Raw genomic sequence first — 18,608 nt, 5'->3', positions numbered from 1 at the left:
AAATTATAAAAGGGAGAAAAATAACTAAAAATAATTAAATTTTCTTTTAAACTGATGACACATTTGTTTATTTTTGCATACTGCAAAGGCATTTGTTCATCGAAGAGGCATTTGTTCATTAGTGAAATACTGAAGAGGCATTTGTTTAATACGTGATCATTTTTTGTGTGGGTGGAACTAGTATTCAGGTATTCTGACTCCTTCCTGACCAGCTAGGGTCTGGGGATAATGGTACTGCCACACATTAGCAAAGGGGTTTATGTAGGTTATTAATCACCTCTAAAGGGGCACAGACCATAGAGTCAGAAGTTTTCACACAACACAGAGCAGCGTTCCTGTAAAAGGGAATCCTGGGATAGAGGAGCAGGCCACGGAATAAAGGAGGGATTAACAGGTGGCCAGCCCTGGTCCTGGTCCTGGAGAGGCACAGGATCTGCAGGGCCTTTGCTTAAATGACTCAACATTTAATCAATCAATTCAAGCACTTGAATTCACAGTTGATAAGTATCCACCGATTTAAATTTTAAGACAGGCCGTGTGGCTCTCCAGCAGGAGGGCTGGCCTCTCCTGCAGTAAGGCCCCGTGCGGGCCGGTCGGCGACGCCCTACCTCGCAGCTGATGGTTGTCTCCGAGGAGCCGGTGCACGATCTCGTTGGAGGCCAGCTCTGGGGGGACCCTGAGGGACCCCTGAGAGGAGGCCCCCACGGACCCCTGGCCCCCGGCGGCCAGCACGTCCCCGCCAGCCGTCATGTCCCACTGCAGGGCGGTGTCCACGCGTGCCTGGGGCTGCACCATCGCCCTGTGGAGGGGGGAGAGACGGGCCGTCACCGGGGCAACCGCACAAACACCTCAGTCTCATATCATAACCTGAATAACCAAACACCCCAGATATGGGTGACCGTTATCGACCATTCTTCTGTTAAATGGAGTATTGAGCAATGTGAACACCGTTCATAAAACTGTTTATGTACCTCCGAACTGGAAATAACCTTAGATCCATACATTCCATTTTGCAGGGAATCTTTGATCGTAATTCACTTGCTATTTTGCTGTGTAATGCCAAATTTAAAAATCTTGCATTTTCGGAGTGGCTGCAAGACATATCCCTCATAAGTAACAGCAATCAGTGAAAAATACAAGTTACTTAAAAAGAACTCAATTCCTTTGAGTGTAATAAGCATCTACCCAGTGTCCTTAATCGACAACCTGTTTAATAAAGTTTCTGTCTAATGTTACATAGATGACATTAGACAGATAACACTCCCCCCTTCTGTCATATCAACGTAGTGGAGCATCCAGTATTGCATTCATGGTTCTACAGTACAGGTATGCCATAAGGAACCCTTTCTCTTAAATTATCCCTCATAAACAGAGCGCCACAGCTACCTGCGACTTGAACAAATGTAAGAATAGATCATTAACATTATTTTGCAATATGGTATGTTTCTCTGATTTGTTGTTAACGTTTAGTTGCAATTTAGCATCATCAAAAATTTGGTACGCAAAAAGATGTACAATTGTGTATGAAGTGTATGCAGACATGGTTACAACGGTAGAAAGCCAACTATGCAGGGGGAAGATGGCTCAGCCTAACAGCACTGTGTTCGAAGACTGACACTGCAGTAACGCACATTGAGGCACTTTGGCCTTCGCTGGATAGCTAGACAAACGAACAGTTCGGTGCTGAAAAGCTAGGAACTGGCTACAGATACCACCCGCAGTACAAAGTTCACTGAACATGAGCATAGACATGACATGTTAATTGGCTAAGGCTGTCATGTTTACAAACAGTAGGCGCTAGCTAAAAAGACAACTAAATGGTTGGATACTTCGTTAACGGTTAATTAGACGTGTTCAGTTGTCAGTGTTCTGTCGTTGTTCTTGAATCGAAAGCGAACGTAGCTCTACCCAAGACAACGTTAGTTGACAATCGTGACATTTTTATGAATTAACGGTAGTTCCCAAGTAGCCAACCTTTCAATAGCCAGCTAGCTACACACATCTTTGCTAACAAGTTAGCCAACAGTTACGACAGGCAGGTTTAATCCTTGTTTGTGAACAGTCCGGTCACAGCTTCCTATACAGGTTAGCAAGGTGGCTACATACATTTATCCCAAACACGTAGTCTATATACAATTAGCTAGCTGCCTGGCCGAGTTGGCCAGTCATAGCCTACCTGTTATCGGCGCGTGTATCCAAGTTAGGTAGTTAGCTAGTTAACTTAAGAATGTTACTCGCTAACGTTAGTTAGCAAAATAACGTTACTAACGGAATCGGGTGTATCCGAAGTGCAGTCCGGCGATCTATCCTGTCGTTATGTTAAAGTAAACGCAACCGTAACAGCAACGCAAGACAAAAATATAACTAGCTAGCTGTCAACCTTCCTTACGATTTTGCCAGCAATTACGGTTATATACAACACCGCATATCTAGCTAGCTCTTAGCAGCAGGAATTCCCCTTGGCTTCCTACTTCCGCAGTCAAAAACGAGACTTCCCATAGATGTCACCAGTGATGTGTGGCCGTGTCAGATCAAGCGACCTGCTTTCGGTTCTCAACCTCAGCACCGGATATAATGTCGCCCCCTGCTGATATCTATTATTTTAGCTCTAAAAGCAGTGGGCTCCATCCATTTTTGTCATTAAATTAAAAATACTTCCACTCATATATTGATGTTAACTTTATGCATTATATTTTTTTAAAAAAAGATATATTATTTTTCTGAGGTCAAATTTTTTTCTTCTTACCAGACAGACAAAGATATAATTTTATCATTATTATTTATTCAGTCCTATGTCACATTTCACACCCTAGTTAAGTAATCCATACGATGTAATGAACAGGATTTGGACAGAGAAGCCGAACCCTCAATCCCATTCACAGAGCTTGTTCCAATCGCTTGTTTTTTTTTTTACCTCGTTGCTTCCTTTCCTTGCAACCTTTCCTAGCTCCACCCATCGGAGTACACAAGTAAAGGACGCAAGGAGGGACGAATCGAGGAAACACATTAGGCAAATGGAACGTTCTTGCTCAGTCCAGTGTTGGTTTGAATCCCTGTCAATTACAATGCCAGATGAGGAGAGGTAAATCCACAAGGATGCACTCATGTTTCCTTGCTCAAGCATCCTTTGGGAGCCTCCTAGCTCCTTGCTCCTAACTCCTTCAGGGAGCATTTAACGGGTTGTAATGTCCTTTAAGGTGGCGTATCTCAATTGAATCGTCAGGCAAGGACAGAGGACACAAGGGATGCATTTATTTTTTCACCTCCTTGCTTCCTTTCCTTGCCTCCTTTCCTAGTATGGAAGGCCAAAAAAAAATATGAAATTGATACTTGGAATCATGGGTTGTCAACGTGAGCTCATTCCATTTGCTAATTTTCTGTCCTTGCTTCCTTTCCTTGCTCCTAGCTCCAAGCATCAGAGGACCTAATAAAGGAAGCAAAGAAAGGACACAAGGACGGAGGAATCAAGAGGAACGTGTATAAGGCAATTGTAACATCCTTGATTTCAAATGACAGTTTGAAGCTATATCAATTACAGATGTGGAAGATGGGGAGAGGTGGATCCACAGGTCTATCATTATACGTACGCAAAGGATACTCTCCTGTTTTCTTGCTCAAGAATTCTTCAGGAGCCTCCTAGCTCCTAGATCCTTGAAGGAGCATTTAACAGGTTGGAATGTCCTTAAAGACGGCGCACCTCGGTAGATTTCCGGGTCAGTCCTCAGAGACAAAGGATAAAATAAACAGTTGGAATGCACCCATGTTGACAACACATGATTCCAGACGTCAATTTCAGGCATTTTTGACCTGTTTGACCTTCCATAATAGGAAAGGAGGCAAGGAAAGAAATCATAAGTGCATCCTTTGCAGAAGAATTTTTTTCAAAACGTGTGACGTATAAATGATCGACCTGTGAATTCACCTCTACCCATCTCCTACACCGAAGTGGCTTTAAACTGACACTTGAAAGATCAAGAATGTTCCCTTTGCCTAGTACAAATTTCCTCGATTCCCTCCTCCCGTCCTTTCCAGGAGCTAGGAAAGGACGTGAGGAAAGAATGCCATGAGGTCAAAATAAGTGATTGGAATGAGCCCGCAGAGCATACATAGGAACTGGAGAGGATAGGAGTGGCCAGGCGGTGAAGCCTAGAGAGTAACGGAAAACAGCCTCTACAGCATATGTTGAGGGCAAAAGAGCTTGCTGCCCATTGAATTCAATGTGGAAAACCAAGGTGATTTAACAACCGCATTGGTCAACTTTTTGCGATCATGTATTTCATTATGTGAAGCAGTTTGTGAAGCAATTGTTGTTTTTTGTCCAGAAGTATTTATTAATATTTACATATTTTATTGGTATATTACATATTTTTACAATATGCTTTTCATATGAAACTTAACTAGGCCTATGGTTAATAGAGTCTCAGAATACCATTGTGGAAGTTTTATTTTGCCTTCTAAAGTCTGATATTTTGGGGAGAGAAAATGCGAGTATCCGATATTCTTCGATTACAGCCTTTAAAATACATGCGAAGTGAACGTAGCAAAAATGACTAAGATGCATAGGCTATATTTTTGTCACATTCCCTCTTTCTTTTGCTCATCATCGCGGAATACCGTGAAAGCGTCACATAACGCAACTGAATTAAGGTGGACGTGAAATGTCGAATCGGGAGCCAACAAAAATTTATTCATTTAAAATATGCCTAAGTGAACACCAGTAAAACATGAAATTACGTTGGAGTAAAGAGGGGGAATAATTAGCCGTTTAAATTAATGTTTCAGAAATGGGAAAGACAAGTAGGCCAGTCAAAATCCCTTAAATTGGAAATGAATGGGAACCGCAGTAACCCAGGTTCAGGATATTAATCGGTGGAATGAAACAGGCTACACCTGTGATTTCAAACCACTACCGGTGCTGCTGAAACACTACATTGGGTAAAGTTACCGACAACGTAGCCTGCATCTTGCTGGCCCACAGTTTCGGCAGATTTCATTTTAGCGTAGCTTTTATCATAGGCGTTCAGGGCGGTGGCGTTTTAGGTAAATCCAGTCTAGAAAAGTACAAAAATAAGGTCAGTCTGGTCGAATGTTCTTGTTGTTTGGCTCCATGTCCGTCGTCAATTGCCGCAACTTTTTAAATTCATAAAATGGGCATGGGCGCTAGTTTTTTGCTGGGTCGCATCATTAATCCCGTTTAATATCTCAATCTGGGTATTTTATTAGTTTTCATGTTAGTTAACTGTGGGGATATCAGCTGCTCGATCAACCTCGCGAAAGGAGGACCGCATTAACTCTCGCACGCTTTCTAGACCCCAATTTTCTGTCAGCTACGCATAAAGTGTTGCACAATCGTTGTTAGGGAAAAGTGAGATTGATGCATATCGACTGCCTCCCCGGCCGCGGTGCGTCTTTCAATCCAGGGTGAAGAACTGATTCTAGATGAGAACTCTTTCTTTTAAATGTGTAGATAGAGACTTATAGCTAGTGAGCTGTATGTACACAAACACACAGGTGATGGGAGACTTCGCCAAAGAGCGTTCCTGAATAGCTCACCGTTTCAGAAATATAGAGGAACATACCCCGGTCAGGATTACTTTAAAAAAATAATTTGAAAATAAATGTTTAAATATTTTTTTGCAATTGGTATTGTGAAGGCATTTGAATCATTTCCAATGTGTAGAACGTGTAATTTAACAGATCACAGAATCACTAAATATAATTGAAAATGTGTTTGCATGTGTGTGCGAGAGAGATACAATGATGATATTTATTTGGTTATAAATGCGTGCACCATACATACCCCCCCCCAACACAGACACACAAATTAAACCTATTATTATTAGTATTGCTAATTCATTTATACACTTTTTTAATTTATTTTTTTTACAGCTGATTCCAGGCCAGTCGTGCCCCTCCTGTGTTCCCCTTGGTGTTGATGAGGGTCCTGCGATGTCGGACCTCCCCTTTGGAGCTCGTGATGCTTGGGGCCGTCTCGTTCCTGGTGCTGCTGATCGTGATTTGGGGGAACGCCGGGGGCGGGGGCCCCACTCCCAAGCCTTGGGTCCGTGGACTGCCTGACCAGAAGGGCCCGGTCGGGGTCAGAGGCGCGTTCGCCCAGCCCCCCCTCAGGGCCGCGGTCCTCCCTGCTTCGCGCCCCCGGGCGGCTCCGGGCAACGGCAGCTGCCCCCCCGGGTACTACAGCCCGGCGGAGCTCAGGCCCCCCGCGGAGAGGCCCGCCCAGGACCCCCTGAGCCCCGGGGCCGACGGGGGGGCCTTCCCGGGGGGCCGGCTGTCGGGGCCGGAGCTGAGGGAGAAGATGGACGGAATGGCCCGGAACTTCTTCAACCAGTTCGCCAGCGACCGCATCTCGCTGCACCGCAGCCTGGGCGCGGACTCGCGGCCGCCCGAGTGAGTCCACCGCCTTCACCGCATCGGTCCGGGATTCTCCATTTCACAAACACGAACGCGTGTTAATGTAACATCTGCAATGACAGTTAACTGCTGCACAGACGCGTCCCTTAGTGAATATATACAGTACAGACGGAGTCAAACCTAAATGTGAACAATTTCATTGAATGTCAAAAAATAATGGGGTGGACATAGTATTGATTCTGTTGTTTCAGTGTTGAAGGGCACATACTGTACGACACACACACACACACACCACTCTCTAAAAGTCCAGATAAAATTATAGAGTAAATTCTAGAATGCCTTTTTGTTAATAGTCCAAAAAAAAGGCTCATGTTGTCAGAATGGTTTGAGGGGAAATTTTAGTCGTTTCGTAACCGTGACTTTTTCAAATTGTGGTATATCATGAAACCGGTCAGTGCCTATTTTGCATGTGTGCTCAATAGAGAGGGAGATCAAGCACATATTGAGGACGTGGAAAAACAATGAACATAGAATGAATGAAATTTCTGCATTCATAGAGTGGATGTTCAAAGAAATGTGATCAAGATGAGAATCCACAAAACGTATAAAGGAAAAACAAGACCAGGTCAAAACCTAGTATGTGGCTGGACCGAACCAGCCGACCAATGGTGTAACTTCATCAGTCAGTCACTCAGTCACAGACATGCGCGGTGTAACTTCATCACTCACTCAGTGAATTAGTCACAGACATTCGCGTTCATAGGGCTGGCCCCGCTGTTGCGGTCCTGCCATAAATGGCAGGCTGTACAAGGCTGGTAGGGATAAGGCTCAGTGGTCTTTGTTATTTTAAAAATGAAACCGTTCTCCAGTGTGTTCGCCCTCCTGGTGCAGACGGGCGTGGTTTTGCGTTTTCAGGTGCGTGAAGCGCGTGTTCCCCCGATGCCCCCCTCTGCCCACCACCAGCGTCATCATCGTCTTCCACAACGAGGCCTGGTCCACCCTCCTGCGCACCGTCTACAGCGTGCTCCACACCGCCCCCGCCGTCCTCCTCGCCGAGATCCTCCTGGTGGACGACGCGAGTACTGCAGGTACGAGACTCGTGAATGCAGCAATCAATTCACGCATAGAGCTTAAAACTTTATTTGTACGATCGCTGTTCGTGCGTGTCTGACACAAAGTGCTTTGAGGAAGTAAAACAATATGATGTAAGAAACAGGCCTACACAAAATGGGATTTCCTACTGTACATCATCAAGGAATGAAACTGCCCCCATAAAAAAAGTAAAAAAGCTTTTTTCCTTTTTAACAAGACCAGGTCAAAACCTAGTATACGGCTGGACCTAACACACGTGATCCGGCCGACCAATGGTATAACTTCATAACTCGGCCGACCAATGGTGTAACTTCATCACTCACTCAGTCACAGACATTCGCGTTTTTAGGGCTGGCCCCGCTGGTGCAGTCCAGCCAAAAAAAGTATGTTTTTAAGTTGTAATTTAAAATTTTTTTAAAATTTTTAAAAAAGGGGGAATCTGATATTCTGTTAGTGTTCCACATTTTGGAGGTAAAAGTGTCCTGAGAGAACTTTTTGGGACGTAAAGTATTGCAGCAGTAGATGGCCTTAATGCTGCCTCTGTTTGGTAGTATATGAGTGGATCTTGTATATTTTCAGGTACCATCCCATGTTTTGCCTTAGAAACCAATAATGCAATTTCAAATCTAGTGTAAAGCTGGAAGCCAGGTGCAGGGGTTTGCGTACTGGTCAGTTCCCAGGCCGCTGCATTTCGTATGAGCTGCAGGTGTCCTACAGCTCGAGAGACCAGAATACATTATGCAGTATTTCAGTCCTATTATAATACGGTATTTCAGTCCTGAAATAAAAGCACTGCTTCTGTAAGTGTTAAAAGAATGACCTTCTCTTTACAATATTTCTAAGATTATGAAGAGACTTTGATAAAGGTTTTGACACTGCGAACTTCTCAATTCTGAATTTTGCTTGTATTCCATCTGTTAGCAACAACTGTTCACATCCGTCTTCCTGCCCCGGAAGAACCCTTATACATACTTTAACAACAAACTTTAACAAGGGAGTCCTGCGCGTACAATTGAGATTGAGTGAAGACCTGCATCCACAGCCTGTTCCCATTTTGTGATTTTCTTAAAATGCAGTAGGATTATTCTGCCATTAAGGTCATAGTTATTCCTGAATTTATCACATTCATAATTGTCCACTATATCACACGAGTCTACACCCAAGCACATCTTCATGAAGTACAAGCCTTTGCCTTCTTGTCGCTTTCAAAATCCATCCTTTGAATCAACGAAGTTCCACAGGCTTGTTCACAGATGCAGAACAAATCTGAACGGAGTCGGCATTGGTGCATCTCACCGCAACCGGTGGTATCAACCCAGTTCCCGAACGTGAAGGGCTACAGTGGTGAGATCACAAGTGACAATAAAGGGAGGATTGACAGCGTATCTTGTATCCAGAGAGGGGGCAGATTTAGGCGTTCTTCGCTTCGCTCCGGCAGATCACCTGAAAGGCCGCCTGGAGGAGCACGTGCGGACGCTCGAGCGCGTGCGGGTGCTACGGCAGCGGGAGAGGAAGGGCCTGATCCAGGCCCGGCTGCTCGGGGCCAGGGAGGCCCGAGGCGAGGTGCTCACCTTCCTGGACGCCCACTGTGAGTTACCCAGCATGCACCGCTCCCTCAGCACCCAGGAAAGTTCCGGAATGCCTGCCGTGCAGCGCTTCCTGTCTGTTAGCGGCTACGATCTGGCCCTAGTCAGAAGGAGGGGGAGGGGCGTCGGGGCTGGGGCTGGGGCTGGGGTTGGGGGGTCAGAAGGGGAGCTGGGCCTGCCCATTTGATTTCCATGCCTGCTGGCTCACCCTTAGATATGTTTTAATGATATCTTGCCGCATACATAACATTTATACCATAAAAAGTATTTCAATTATGAATTATTTCCATTTCTAAATCTATTAATTGTTCATCCTTCTAACAATTTTTTCAAACGGAGATTTGTGATTGATGTCATTTTAGACCTTTCACGATTCAGTTGCATCACTTTTGATTCTGTGGTGAGTGGAGTTAGCTAACAGTGCGTGAAGAACGCAGGCTAGGCTACTGTGACATTGTGGGACAGTGTTGGGGTAGCTCCCGCACAATGCTGTTATTCATGGTGTTTAATTGTGCATATTTAAGAATATTAGTAATAAAAATACATTACATTTAGTGTGGTGATTCTAGACAGGTATCTGGATCATATACTCACACTGCATCCACTGGGTGTGTGTTAGGAAGCTGTGAAGTATTTTTCACCTGTATTCCATTAGAAGAGTGTTAGGCGATTGTAGCTATGACGGGAATAAACAAATTGTAACTATACAGTTAGGCTACATGCACTATTCGTGGCTGTTGTATCACACAAAATCACTATCACGTGTGTATGCCGATTAACATTTTTATTTAACCTACTTTATTCATGTGTATTCAAATACTGATGACAAGTCGTGTCTAATTCTTTCCAGTGCTTGTCTATTTTAATCGGCAGATAATGTAGCCTATTATTTAGGCTATTCTGGCTATTGCCAGAAAGCCTAGAGCTGGGTTGTCCAGACCTTTTTGACATGCAATCCACTTTTTTAATAGCCAGCAGAATGTGATCTACCACGGGGGGGAATGTTATTAAGAACTGTAGGACTAACTAATTAAGTTGAAGACGTCACATACTCAATTGCATCCAACATGTCTATCATTTTATTAATCATTTTTATTAATTTATAAATCCAACCCAACAATTTAATTTATTTAGGTAGTCCTACACTTTATTTTTTGAGTCTACAATAAAACTGCTTACAACCACTAGCCAATATTTCATTTTCCAGTACCACGTGTGTAGTTTCTATTTCTAAAATCAAGTAGCTATACTTACACACAGGCTAGCTGTACTGGGGTAAAAGTAAAATCATTAGACCAGCATCATTTGTGGACAAATAAAATCCTAAACCTAAAATGGACCAGATCGTGTCACCACCACGATTGCCCTACGCCAGTTGCATTGGCAAAGGTTGTTACTATCACGTAGAAATGTAAGCCAAATTGTGTAGGCTTGTATTGGCATAAAAGTAAAATAATTACACCAATATCATATCTGGACAAAATGCCGTCTTTTAGATTCACACCATTATCCGTCGAGTATTTAAATCTAAATTCTCTGCCTAAAATGGACCCGATTTATCGTGTCACCACAACTGCTCTGCCTGATATAAAATGCGAGTTATCGTGTTGCTATCACGTAATATTGGACATTTATGTGACCATACCACGAATGAATGGACACGCTTAATGCAACAAAGTTCTCAGCAGCAGCCTACTAGTTCAGTAATTTAGTATAATTTTCTGGAGCCTACGTGAGTATACTTGATGTACTAAAAATTGTAAAGACGTTCAAGCATAATTCAGGGGAGTATCCATAGTTAGTACGTGAGGAAAGAGAAGTGAGCCTCAGCCATGTTCCTTGGGTTCATGAAACCGTCCGCACCGGTGAACACGTTACCTTCAGGCGAGTGCTTCTCCGGCTGGCTAGAGCCCCTGCTGGCCCGGATCGCCGAGGAGCCCGTTGCCGTGGTGAGCCCCGACATCCCCGCCATCGCCCCGGACACCCTGGAGTTCCGCCGGCCCGTGGCCGACCGCCGCTCCTTCGCCCGCGGCAGCTTCGACTGGAGCCTGAACTTCAGCTGGGAGCCAATCCCAGAGCGGCAGAGGAGGGGCCGCAGAGACGAGACCGCCCCCGTGGAGTGAGTGCCCTCCTGTCCCACGGAGCATTGCGCGCGGGGGGGGGGGGGGATTTTGTTTATAATTTGCACGATGGCTTTGATTTAAATTTCTTAATAGTGCAACTTCATTTCCCACCATGCAGTTGTCATTGTGATGTCATCTGTGATCCTTGTCATCATGTGGTTCTCCCAGGACACCTGCCTTTGCTGGGGGCCTGTACTCCATCTCCAAGTCCTACTTTAACCATATCGGGTCCTACGATGACAAGATGGAGATATGGGGAGCCGAGAATGTGGAAATGTCTTTCAGGGCAAGTATTTTAATAACGAATTTTGTTTTATTTAGCCTATAGCACATTTTATATATGCATTGCAGCTCATTGCACTGACATAGCATTACATATAAAAGTATACCAAAATACTGGAGGGCAATGTAAGATCGGGAAGTAAAATATGAAATGCACAAATCAGGATATGAACTTTAAGGTATACTCAGAGGTCATTGACCAGGGTTGTTTTCCTTCTGGAATGACATGAAAAGGCACCTTCTGCTTTTACTGAGATATTTACGAAATGGATTTGGAAAGGGCCCCTGGTGTGGTTGGCCTGTCCAACTGACCACTTTCCCTGAGGCCAAGTATACCTTTCATATACCTTTTTTTCTGAAAAGAAAAGACAATAAATTCAGTTAGCTGTGTATATTAATATAAATACAACAAACAATTACATCTTTTTCCTATTGGTGCCAACTGTATTTTTCCAGCATATTGCAGATCATCAGTATGACTGCATACTAGTGTCAGGTTGGGTTAGGGTTCAAGTTTGGGGAAATAGAGTTAGGAGGGTTTCAGTTAGGGTTGTTTTACCTTCTCCTAACAGCTATGCCCCCTCCTCTGTGTGCAGGTTTGGTTGTGTGGTGGGCGTTTGGAGATCATACCCTGCTCAGTTGTGGGACACATCTATCGGCAGAAGAGTCCGCACACCTTCCCCAATGGCACCGAGGTGGTTATCCGTAACCAGGTGCGCTTGGCTGAGGTCTGGATGGACGAGTATAAAGAGGTCTTCTACCGCCGGAACAAAGTGGCACAGGTCATCGCCAGAGAGGTTAGTTTTTTTTGACCTGCGACTCCTGAAATGAACTTAAGCAATCAATTTGAGCTACAGATGTGGGGTTCTCTCTCTCTGTGAACTATTAGAAGGATTGTATTTGGAGAACTGCAGGGTGAATTTTTTTTATCGCATCAATTTAGTAGGTGCTCTTATCCAGAGCGACCTGCAGTGAGGGAACTCGGGTGTTTCCGAGTTATGTGAGCTACAGGTTCCACACCTGGCTCACCATGTTTGTTATCGAGTCATTTCCCACTTGCGGCGCGTTTTCCTCCATCTCGCATCCCCAGAACAAGTTTGGTGACATTTCTGAGCGCCTCGGTCTCCGGGAGAGGCTGCGCTGCAAAAACTTCTCCTGGTACCTGGAAAACGTCTGTCCCGAGGCCTACGTGCCCGACCTCGCCCCGCTCATGTACGGAATGGTAAGGGACCCGTGCCTGCATGTGACATGTCAGCGAGAGCTTGGCCTTCATTCGCTGCTTTCATGTCAGGACACAGACCCCCCCTGTCATTGAACCATGTGAACTGTGTGTCTGTCAGATCAGAAACGCCGCCTCAAAGACCTGTCTGGATGTGGGACAGGGTAACGCCGGAGGGAAGCCGTTGATCGCCTTCGCCTGCCACAATATGGGAGGGAATCAGGTACCCCTTTCACCCTGACAGTGGTTGGCGTTTGGTGAAATATTGCGCCAGCAAACATTCGATAATGTGAAATGGAATCCGTGGGGGATGCTGGGTAGCGCTGTTCTAGAGGCTGAATGGCCGCCCCGGTCTGGTGTCAAATCCGGAGATTGCCCGGTTGGTAACGGAACTACACAAACACTTTGTTTTGCTCAAAGGAGGGTTTTTGCCAGAGGTTGTCCGTGCACTTGCCAGAAGGTCTGCATAACAGTAAATGTTCACTAGTTGCATGTCTGATTTGCTGGCTCATTGTGTGTAATGAAGCATGAAGCAGCGTGGGGCTTCAAGACAGGGCATCACAAATGTCAGACACCGAAAGATGATTTCCCAAAGAAACAGGAGTAATAATTTTGTTGTGGTTCAAATCTTGGTCATCGCCCTTTGTAACGCTTTAAAAAAAAGATTTGATATCCTTGAAATATCTGCCTTATGGAACGCGGTGTATTTTTTCCCTGCGTTTTGGCTTATTTTTGGCATAAAAAATGCAGAAGCCTGCGTTAACACTGGTTTTCCTTGATGTTTTTGATTGCACTGAGAGCAGAGCATCTCTGTTTCTCTCAGTGGAGAGGGGAGAAGGAGGGAATGGAAGTATGCGAGTCACACAGTCCCCAGAGAGGGAGACTGGCAGACTTTGCTTTACAGAGTTTTCGCAATATCGCTGTGACATTTATTTCTTAACAACTAACTAGAGAGACTGGATGTTTATAGCAGCAGGCACCCAGAACGTCTGTCCTTGAGTAGCTGAGGCATAGACGTCATTAGCTCCACTCATGAGGGGGAACTGGAGGAAGCAGAGGTGCAAATGTGATCAAAATACAAAGGTTGGTATTTCTGGGAAGGCACTGTACTGGTTCTCTTCCTATTTAGCAAACTGGCAATAGAGAGTTGTGGAATTCAGTAAAAAGTCAAATTTGATTGATGTCTAATAGTTTAATTAGGTCAGTTAATTATGCTTTATGAAATTAGTACCAACTTATTTTTATTATTGTTTATGACTCCTTAATTTTTGGTTGCGTTTATTTTCGGGGTTCATGGTGGGTGTGTGCAGCGCATGTGTTTCTAACATTTTTACAGGTTTTTTTAAAAGCGTGAAAGAGGTTGAGTTTTGTCAGTAAAATGAGCGGCGCGGCAAAGGGAATTACACAAAGAGGTGAATTAACTTCACGACAGCAGTAGTCATGTATACTCCAGTCACAGAGAGAGACCTGGGAGACAGCTTAGCGGTCATGTAGTTAGATACATAAACAGCTTTGGGGTTTCAAGCACAGGCTTGTATGCAGCTGGATTATTAAGCAATTACATATACCGTACAAGGCATGTTACGAGACGCCTTTGGATACAGATAACCACGTTTTACTCTGGTAGGTAAATGGTTAGCACTAAGTACCCTTTAGTGGGAGGAAAATGGTGAGCATTGATGAATTGAAGGCCCTGTTCTTTTGCAGTGCGTTTGGAGTGCGTCGGCCTGGCATTGTCATTTGCGTTCGCGTACTTGCTTAGAGTGTGTTTCCGTTTCCTTAGCCATTGTTTCTCGGGACTTGACACGATGAGGCTTCCCTGTAGCTTCCAGTATTGTGAATTGGTCCCTCCTCTGGATGTGATGGCTAAAAACAAAATTATTTCCTCATCGTAACTGAGAGCACCCACATGTCTGCTCCTGAATGTCCGTACACTGCGCTGTCCATACATCGCACCGCGGAAGCCTTGGGTTTGAGCCTCGGTGACCGTCCTGACAGCGACGGTGCATTTGAACCCCGTTCCTCTCTCGCAGTACTTTGAGTACACCTCCAAAAAAGAGCTGCGCCACAACGTGAGGAAGCAGCTGTGTCTGCACAGCGCCTCGGACCGGGAGCCTGTGCGTGTCCAAGCCTGCCAGCTGCCCGGCCTCGGAACCAGCGTGCCCCCCGCACAGGCGTGGGACGTCACACAGGTGAGCCGCCTTGGAGTGCAAAGTAGGGATATTGAACACTTTCGTGTTTTTCTTGCTTAAAACTTGTTGCTTTTGTCTACACTGGATCGGTTTGGCGGGTTTTCGTTTTTCAGGTAAAACCCGAACATCACAGCCAAAAATGAGCGCGCATGCACTCAAATATAAATATAACCCATAAATGAGGTTCGCGCAGAGAAGTTGTGTGCTGGAAAAGTTGATGCAAGATTTTTTTTTTTTCAATTGATGGAAATGAGTGATTTTTGAGTGTGGTCAATTTGCACATGGATTAATGCAAGACTCTGCAATGGACACTGAACAGACATGAATACACCACAGGGCCAACTGGCCTGGGCATTTCAGGCATATAGTCCAATTCATTACATTACAGGCATTTAGCAGACACTCTTATCCAGGGTGACTTACATTGTATCCAGTTATTCAGCTGGATATATACTGGAGCAATGCAGGTTAAGTAAGGCTCAAGGGTACAACGGCAGTGACCTACCGGGGAATCGAACCTGCGACCTTTAGGTTACAAGACCAACTCCTTAGCCATTATACTACACTGCCGGCCACCATTCAAGCAGTGGTGCTAAATCTGAACTTGAATGCAGCCTGCATGTAACTGTAAACACCTGTATGTACGCATGTACAGTATCCGGTGTATTTCATCAGTAGCCTAATACATGACAGCTGACTAATAAGTCGTAAGTCTGTTATCCGGCTTATATTGCCAGAATATGTCACTGGTTTCCACATACTGGTTAACCTAACATGCATATGCATAAGAAATGTCTTTAATGCTGAAGTTACTACTGGACCCATTAGTTCATGCTTCTGTTTTTAAGATTGGTTGAGATGACGCAGGGTTAGACTATATATTTTTTATTTTATTTGTTTTTATTTAACCATGAAAACCCCAAATCCTGCTGAGTGATCAGTCTTTCTATATCCATTTATGTCTGTCTCCAGCCTGCTGTCGAGTGATCTGTGTCTGTTTGATTGAACTGTGATGATGTGACACTGTGGGAATGGGAAAAACTGACTGAGCCAGTGTTGGGGAGGGAGCTGTTTGTGGTTGCTTTATTAACTGTTGCTGTGACATCAGTTTAAAACAAAATATGGAGGTGATTTTGTGAAGAGAAATTTTTTTTTAAATGTTAAATCGCCATGTGGGCCTTTTCCCTGTCCCCTCACTATTACACCTGACACCAGCCCACAAATGGACCAAGAATACTCCTGATGACCAATCAGACTCTGCAGCAGTTTATCTGAATACTCCTGATGACCAATCAGAGTCTGCAGCACAGTTTATCTGAATACTCCTGATGGCAGGTCCGAGACTGCAGCACAGTTTATCTGAATCCTGGAGCAGCCGCAGTATAAGATGGAACATCGAACAGGATTTAGCCCTTGTGGGATTCTTTTTGAGCATTAGTGTGATTCTTTCTTTGTTCCTGTTGCACTTTTCCAGACCCACCTGTTGAGAAACCCGTCCACTGGGAGGTGTTTGTCCCTGATTGGCAACCAGGTCTTAATGGATGCCTGCAACCCAGCGGACCTGTACCAGCAATGGGCCTTCATCTGACCCGACCGTGCCGTAAAGGTGTGGGGATGGGGGCTGGGGGATGGGCAAAGAGCTGCAAACAAGGCATCAGTAACTTTATGATGTCATCCAAGCAGTCGACCAAAAACAAACCGAACGGATGGTAGGAAATCACAGATCCTTTCCTTCCATGGTCACAAACAGCACTGGATAGGATATGAAGGTTTAATAACTGCAACTGCTAAATAACTGCAGGAATGTGAGGATGTAACCACTGGAGGGCATTTCACTTCCACCAAACGGAAGGTGCAGACGAGTATTCATTCTTTGTTGCCATACGTCCCTGGGTGTGAAGAGTGCAGGCAAAAGTAGTGCTGAGAAACAGCCTTTCAGCGGTTTTCCTCATGCAAAGTGCCTCTCCCTACTCATGGTTTTGCACTTCAACATTGTGTCTGCAGTGTGGAGAATGAGTCAATAAATGCTTGAAACTGTTTGGGGAAACTGTAGTAGATGTCAGTTTCTGATGTGATTGTACGTGTAATGGCACAAAATCCTGTAGCCACATCATTAGGTAGCCAACTATGAATGCTAGAATTCCTGCACAAATGTATAATATGGGGGAAAATTGTTTTATGAATGGCCAATGTAGAATAGTTATGCAGTTATAGTGAAGGATTTTTAAAACTGGCCTTTTTTGGTTCTTATTGGTGTTGCTGTGTTCTGCAGGTCAGCGCATGGAAGCATCTGGCAAAGGAAGTGATGCAACTTCCTCCCGATTATTTGTACTGTAAAAGTCTGCCTTAAGTAGATTTCCAAAAAAGCATTTGATAAGGTGTTACATGAGCCTTACCAAAATAAAGACGGTAGGAATTACAGGAGGTATTTCAGGGTGGGTTCGGAACTGGCAATGGGGTAGAACCATAGACTCGCATATTTAACTAGACTGCGCCTTCAGCTAACCTATGCTTGTGAAGTCCCGGAAGTAAGCCTGTACCTCGCATGCTGAGGGCAAAACACTGGAGCTCCTTTTGAAATGAATGAGGAACATCAGACTTCTGAAGGCGAAATTACACGTTCCAGGAGGTATTTTGAAACTTGATTTGAACTATCTTTATGTTTCATATGAAAAGCAGATTGTGAAAATTTGTCAATTGTTTTGGCAAATCTACAGTAAATAAATGATTTTGACATTTTGCCCCATATAAAGTTTATGGGGTGCCAAGGCCTAGAAATAGCACTTTCCAGATGGCCCAGACTGCTTTGTAACAAACATCCAAACATTGGCTCATATCGATTTGCTGAACTGGTCAAGTTTGGCTACGAATGCAATGAAATACACCCCTTCACACACTATTTAGTTGCATTATACAGGCAGTTGTGCCACAGAGAAGGGAGACGGAGATAGCAGGCTAAAAGGTTTTTGTGTACCACATACAACTTAACAAATCGATCTCTCTGGGATAGAACACCCAATTTTCCATAAGAAGGGTCTGTACGTAGCAGACAATGCTTACAAAAATGTTATTTAAAAGTGGCAACCGATAGCCTATAAGCATCCCTTACTGCTGTTTTAGCTAACAAGCATAAATAATATGCAGTGAACGCAGCTAACTTGCTTAGATGGCTATGTGTAAAGCTAGGCTGATACCGTGTACTATTGGTAATTATACTGTTAACTAGCTAGTTAATCGTCAGCATGTTTGATTTCACATTTTTACTAGCACTGGCCTGTATTCGAGCCAGAGTGGGTAAATTTGTATCATTCCTTTTTTAATAATGAACTTCTCAGTCTGGTCACAATATATTGTTTGAAAGTGTTAGAACTCACGGTTTTATCTCTGTGACCTATTTTACGATGCCAACGTTTTAGCAACAACTGTCCAAGTGAACAAAATCCACAGTACGTTTTAGTCACAAAAACATGCTAACTTGGATAAACATTAGTAGAATGTCCATTGTTTACTTAGCAATTCAATGGAGGAATGTCCGATTCGCCATTGCATGCACACCGAGTACTGTGTAAATAGCTTAAATAATCAGGCCCTTCAAGATGTTGACCAATACTAAAACAGTTGCACCCTTTTTCCCACCAGTACCTGCAATACTATTTTGAACAGTACAGATGCAAATATTAGAAAATTAATGAAATGGTTATAAAGAATTACAGGAGTACACTCAAGTATATTGTATGAGAGA

General features: G+C 44.2%; 2 protein-coding genes across 9 annotated transcripts in view; one reads left to right on the top strand and one right to left on the bottom strand.

Annotated features, from left to right (window-relative positions):
* ikbkg (inhibitor of nuclear factor kappa B kinase regulatory subunit gamma) overlaps nucleotides 1-3,424 on the bottom strand; it is a 20,828-nt gene extending 17,404 nt beyond the window's left edge. For 3 of the 5 annotated variants that reach the window (XM_064305817.1, XM_064305818.1, XM_064305822.1), the window contains exons 1-2: nucleotides 3,331-3,424; nucleotides 609-799 (exon numbers count right to left, since the gene is read on the bottom strand). In XM_064305817.1, the coding sequence (XP_064161887.1) occupies nucleotides 609-799; nucleotides 3,331-3,416 (277 nt within the window). In that variant the 5' untranslated portion in view covers nucleotides 3,417-3,424. Of the gene's footprint in view, nucleotides 1-608; nucleotides 800-2,176; nucleotides 2,529-3,330 lie in introns of those variants that run through there. The other 2 variants (XM_064305821.1, XM_064305819.1) reach the window with 2 other exon arrangements.
* Nucleotides 3,425-4,772: 1,348 nt separating this feature from the next.
* On the top strand, nucleotides 4,773-16,913 carry LOC135238122 (polypeptide N-acetylgalactosaminyltransferase 6-like). 4 transcript variants are annotated; one of them, XM_064305824.1, is made up of 11 exons: nucleotides 4,773-4,935; nucleotides 5,890-6,408; nucleotides 7,288-7,460; nucleotides 8,903-9,052; nucleotides 10,935-11,169; nucleotides 11,342-11,459; nucleotides 12,052-12,252; nucleotides 12,546-12,677; nucleotides 12,796-12,897; nucleotides 14,708-14,866; nucleotides 16,341-16,913. In XM_064305824.1, exons 2-11 carry the CDS (start codon nucleotides 5,936-5,938, stop codon nucleotides 16,452-16,454), a joined length of 1,857 nt encoding a protein of 618 aa, XP_064161894.1. In that variant the 5' UTR covers nucleotides 4,773-4,935; nucleotides 5,890-5,935; the 3' UTR covers nucleotides 16,455-16,913. The 4 variants fall into 4 exon arrangements, with proteins under 4 accessions (XP_064161894.1, XP_064161895.1, XP_064161896.1 ...); XM_064305825.1 differs by having other exon boundaries at nucleotides 4,829-5,040; XM_064305826.1 differs by having other exon boundaries at nucleotides 4,933-5,072; nucleotides 7,336-7,460.
* The last annotated feature ends 1,695 nt before the right edge of the window (nucleotides 16,914-18,608 follow it).

Source organism: Anguilla rostrata, chromosome 13 (genome assembly GCF_018555375.3).
Source record: "Anguilla rostrata isolate EN2019 chromosome 13, ASM1855537v3, whole genome shotgun sequence".
NCBI lineage: Eukaryota > Metazoa > Chordata > Actinopteri > Anguilliformes > Anguillidae > Anguilla > Anguilla rostrata.
The sequence above is the reverse complement of the archived record's forward strand: the minus strand, read 5'-3'. Positions and strand labels throughout refer to the sequence as shown.

Coding starts and splice junctions, on each gene's coding strand:
- LOC135238122 (XM_064305824.1), top strand. CDS start 5,936: ATGAGGGTCCTGCGATGTCGGACCTCCCCTTTGGAGCTCGTGATGCTT. Junction 11,170..11,341: donor GACGAGACCGCCCCCGTGGA/GTGAGTGCCCTC, acceptor TGGTTCTCCCAG/GACACCTGCCTTTGCTGGGG. Junction 14,867..16,340: donor AGGCGTGGGACGTCACACAG/GTGAGCCGCCTT, acceptor GCACTTTTCCAG/ACCCACCTGTTGAGAAACCC.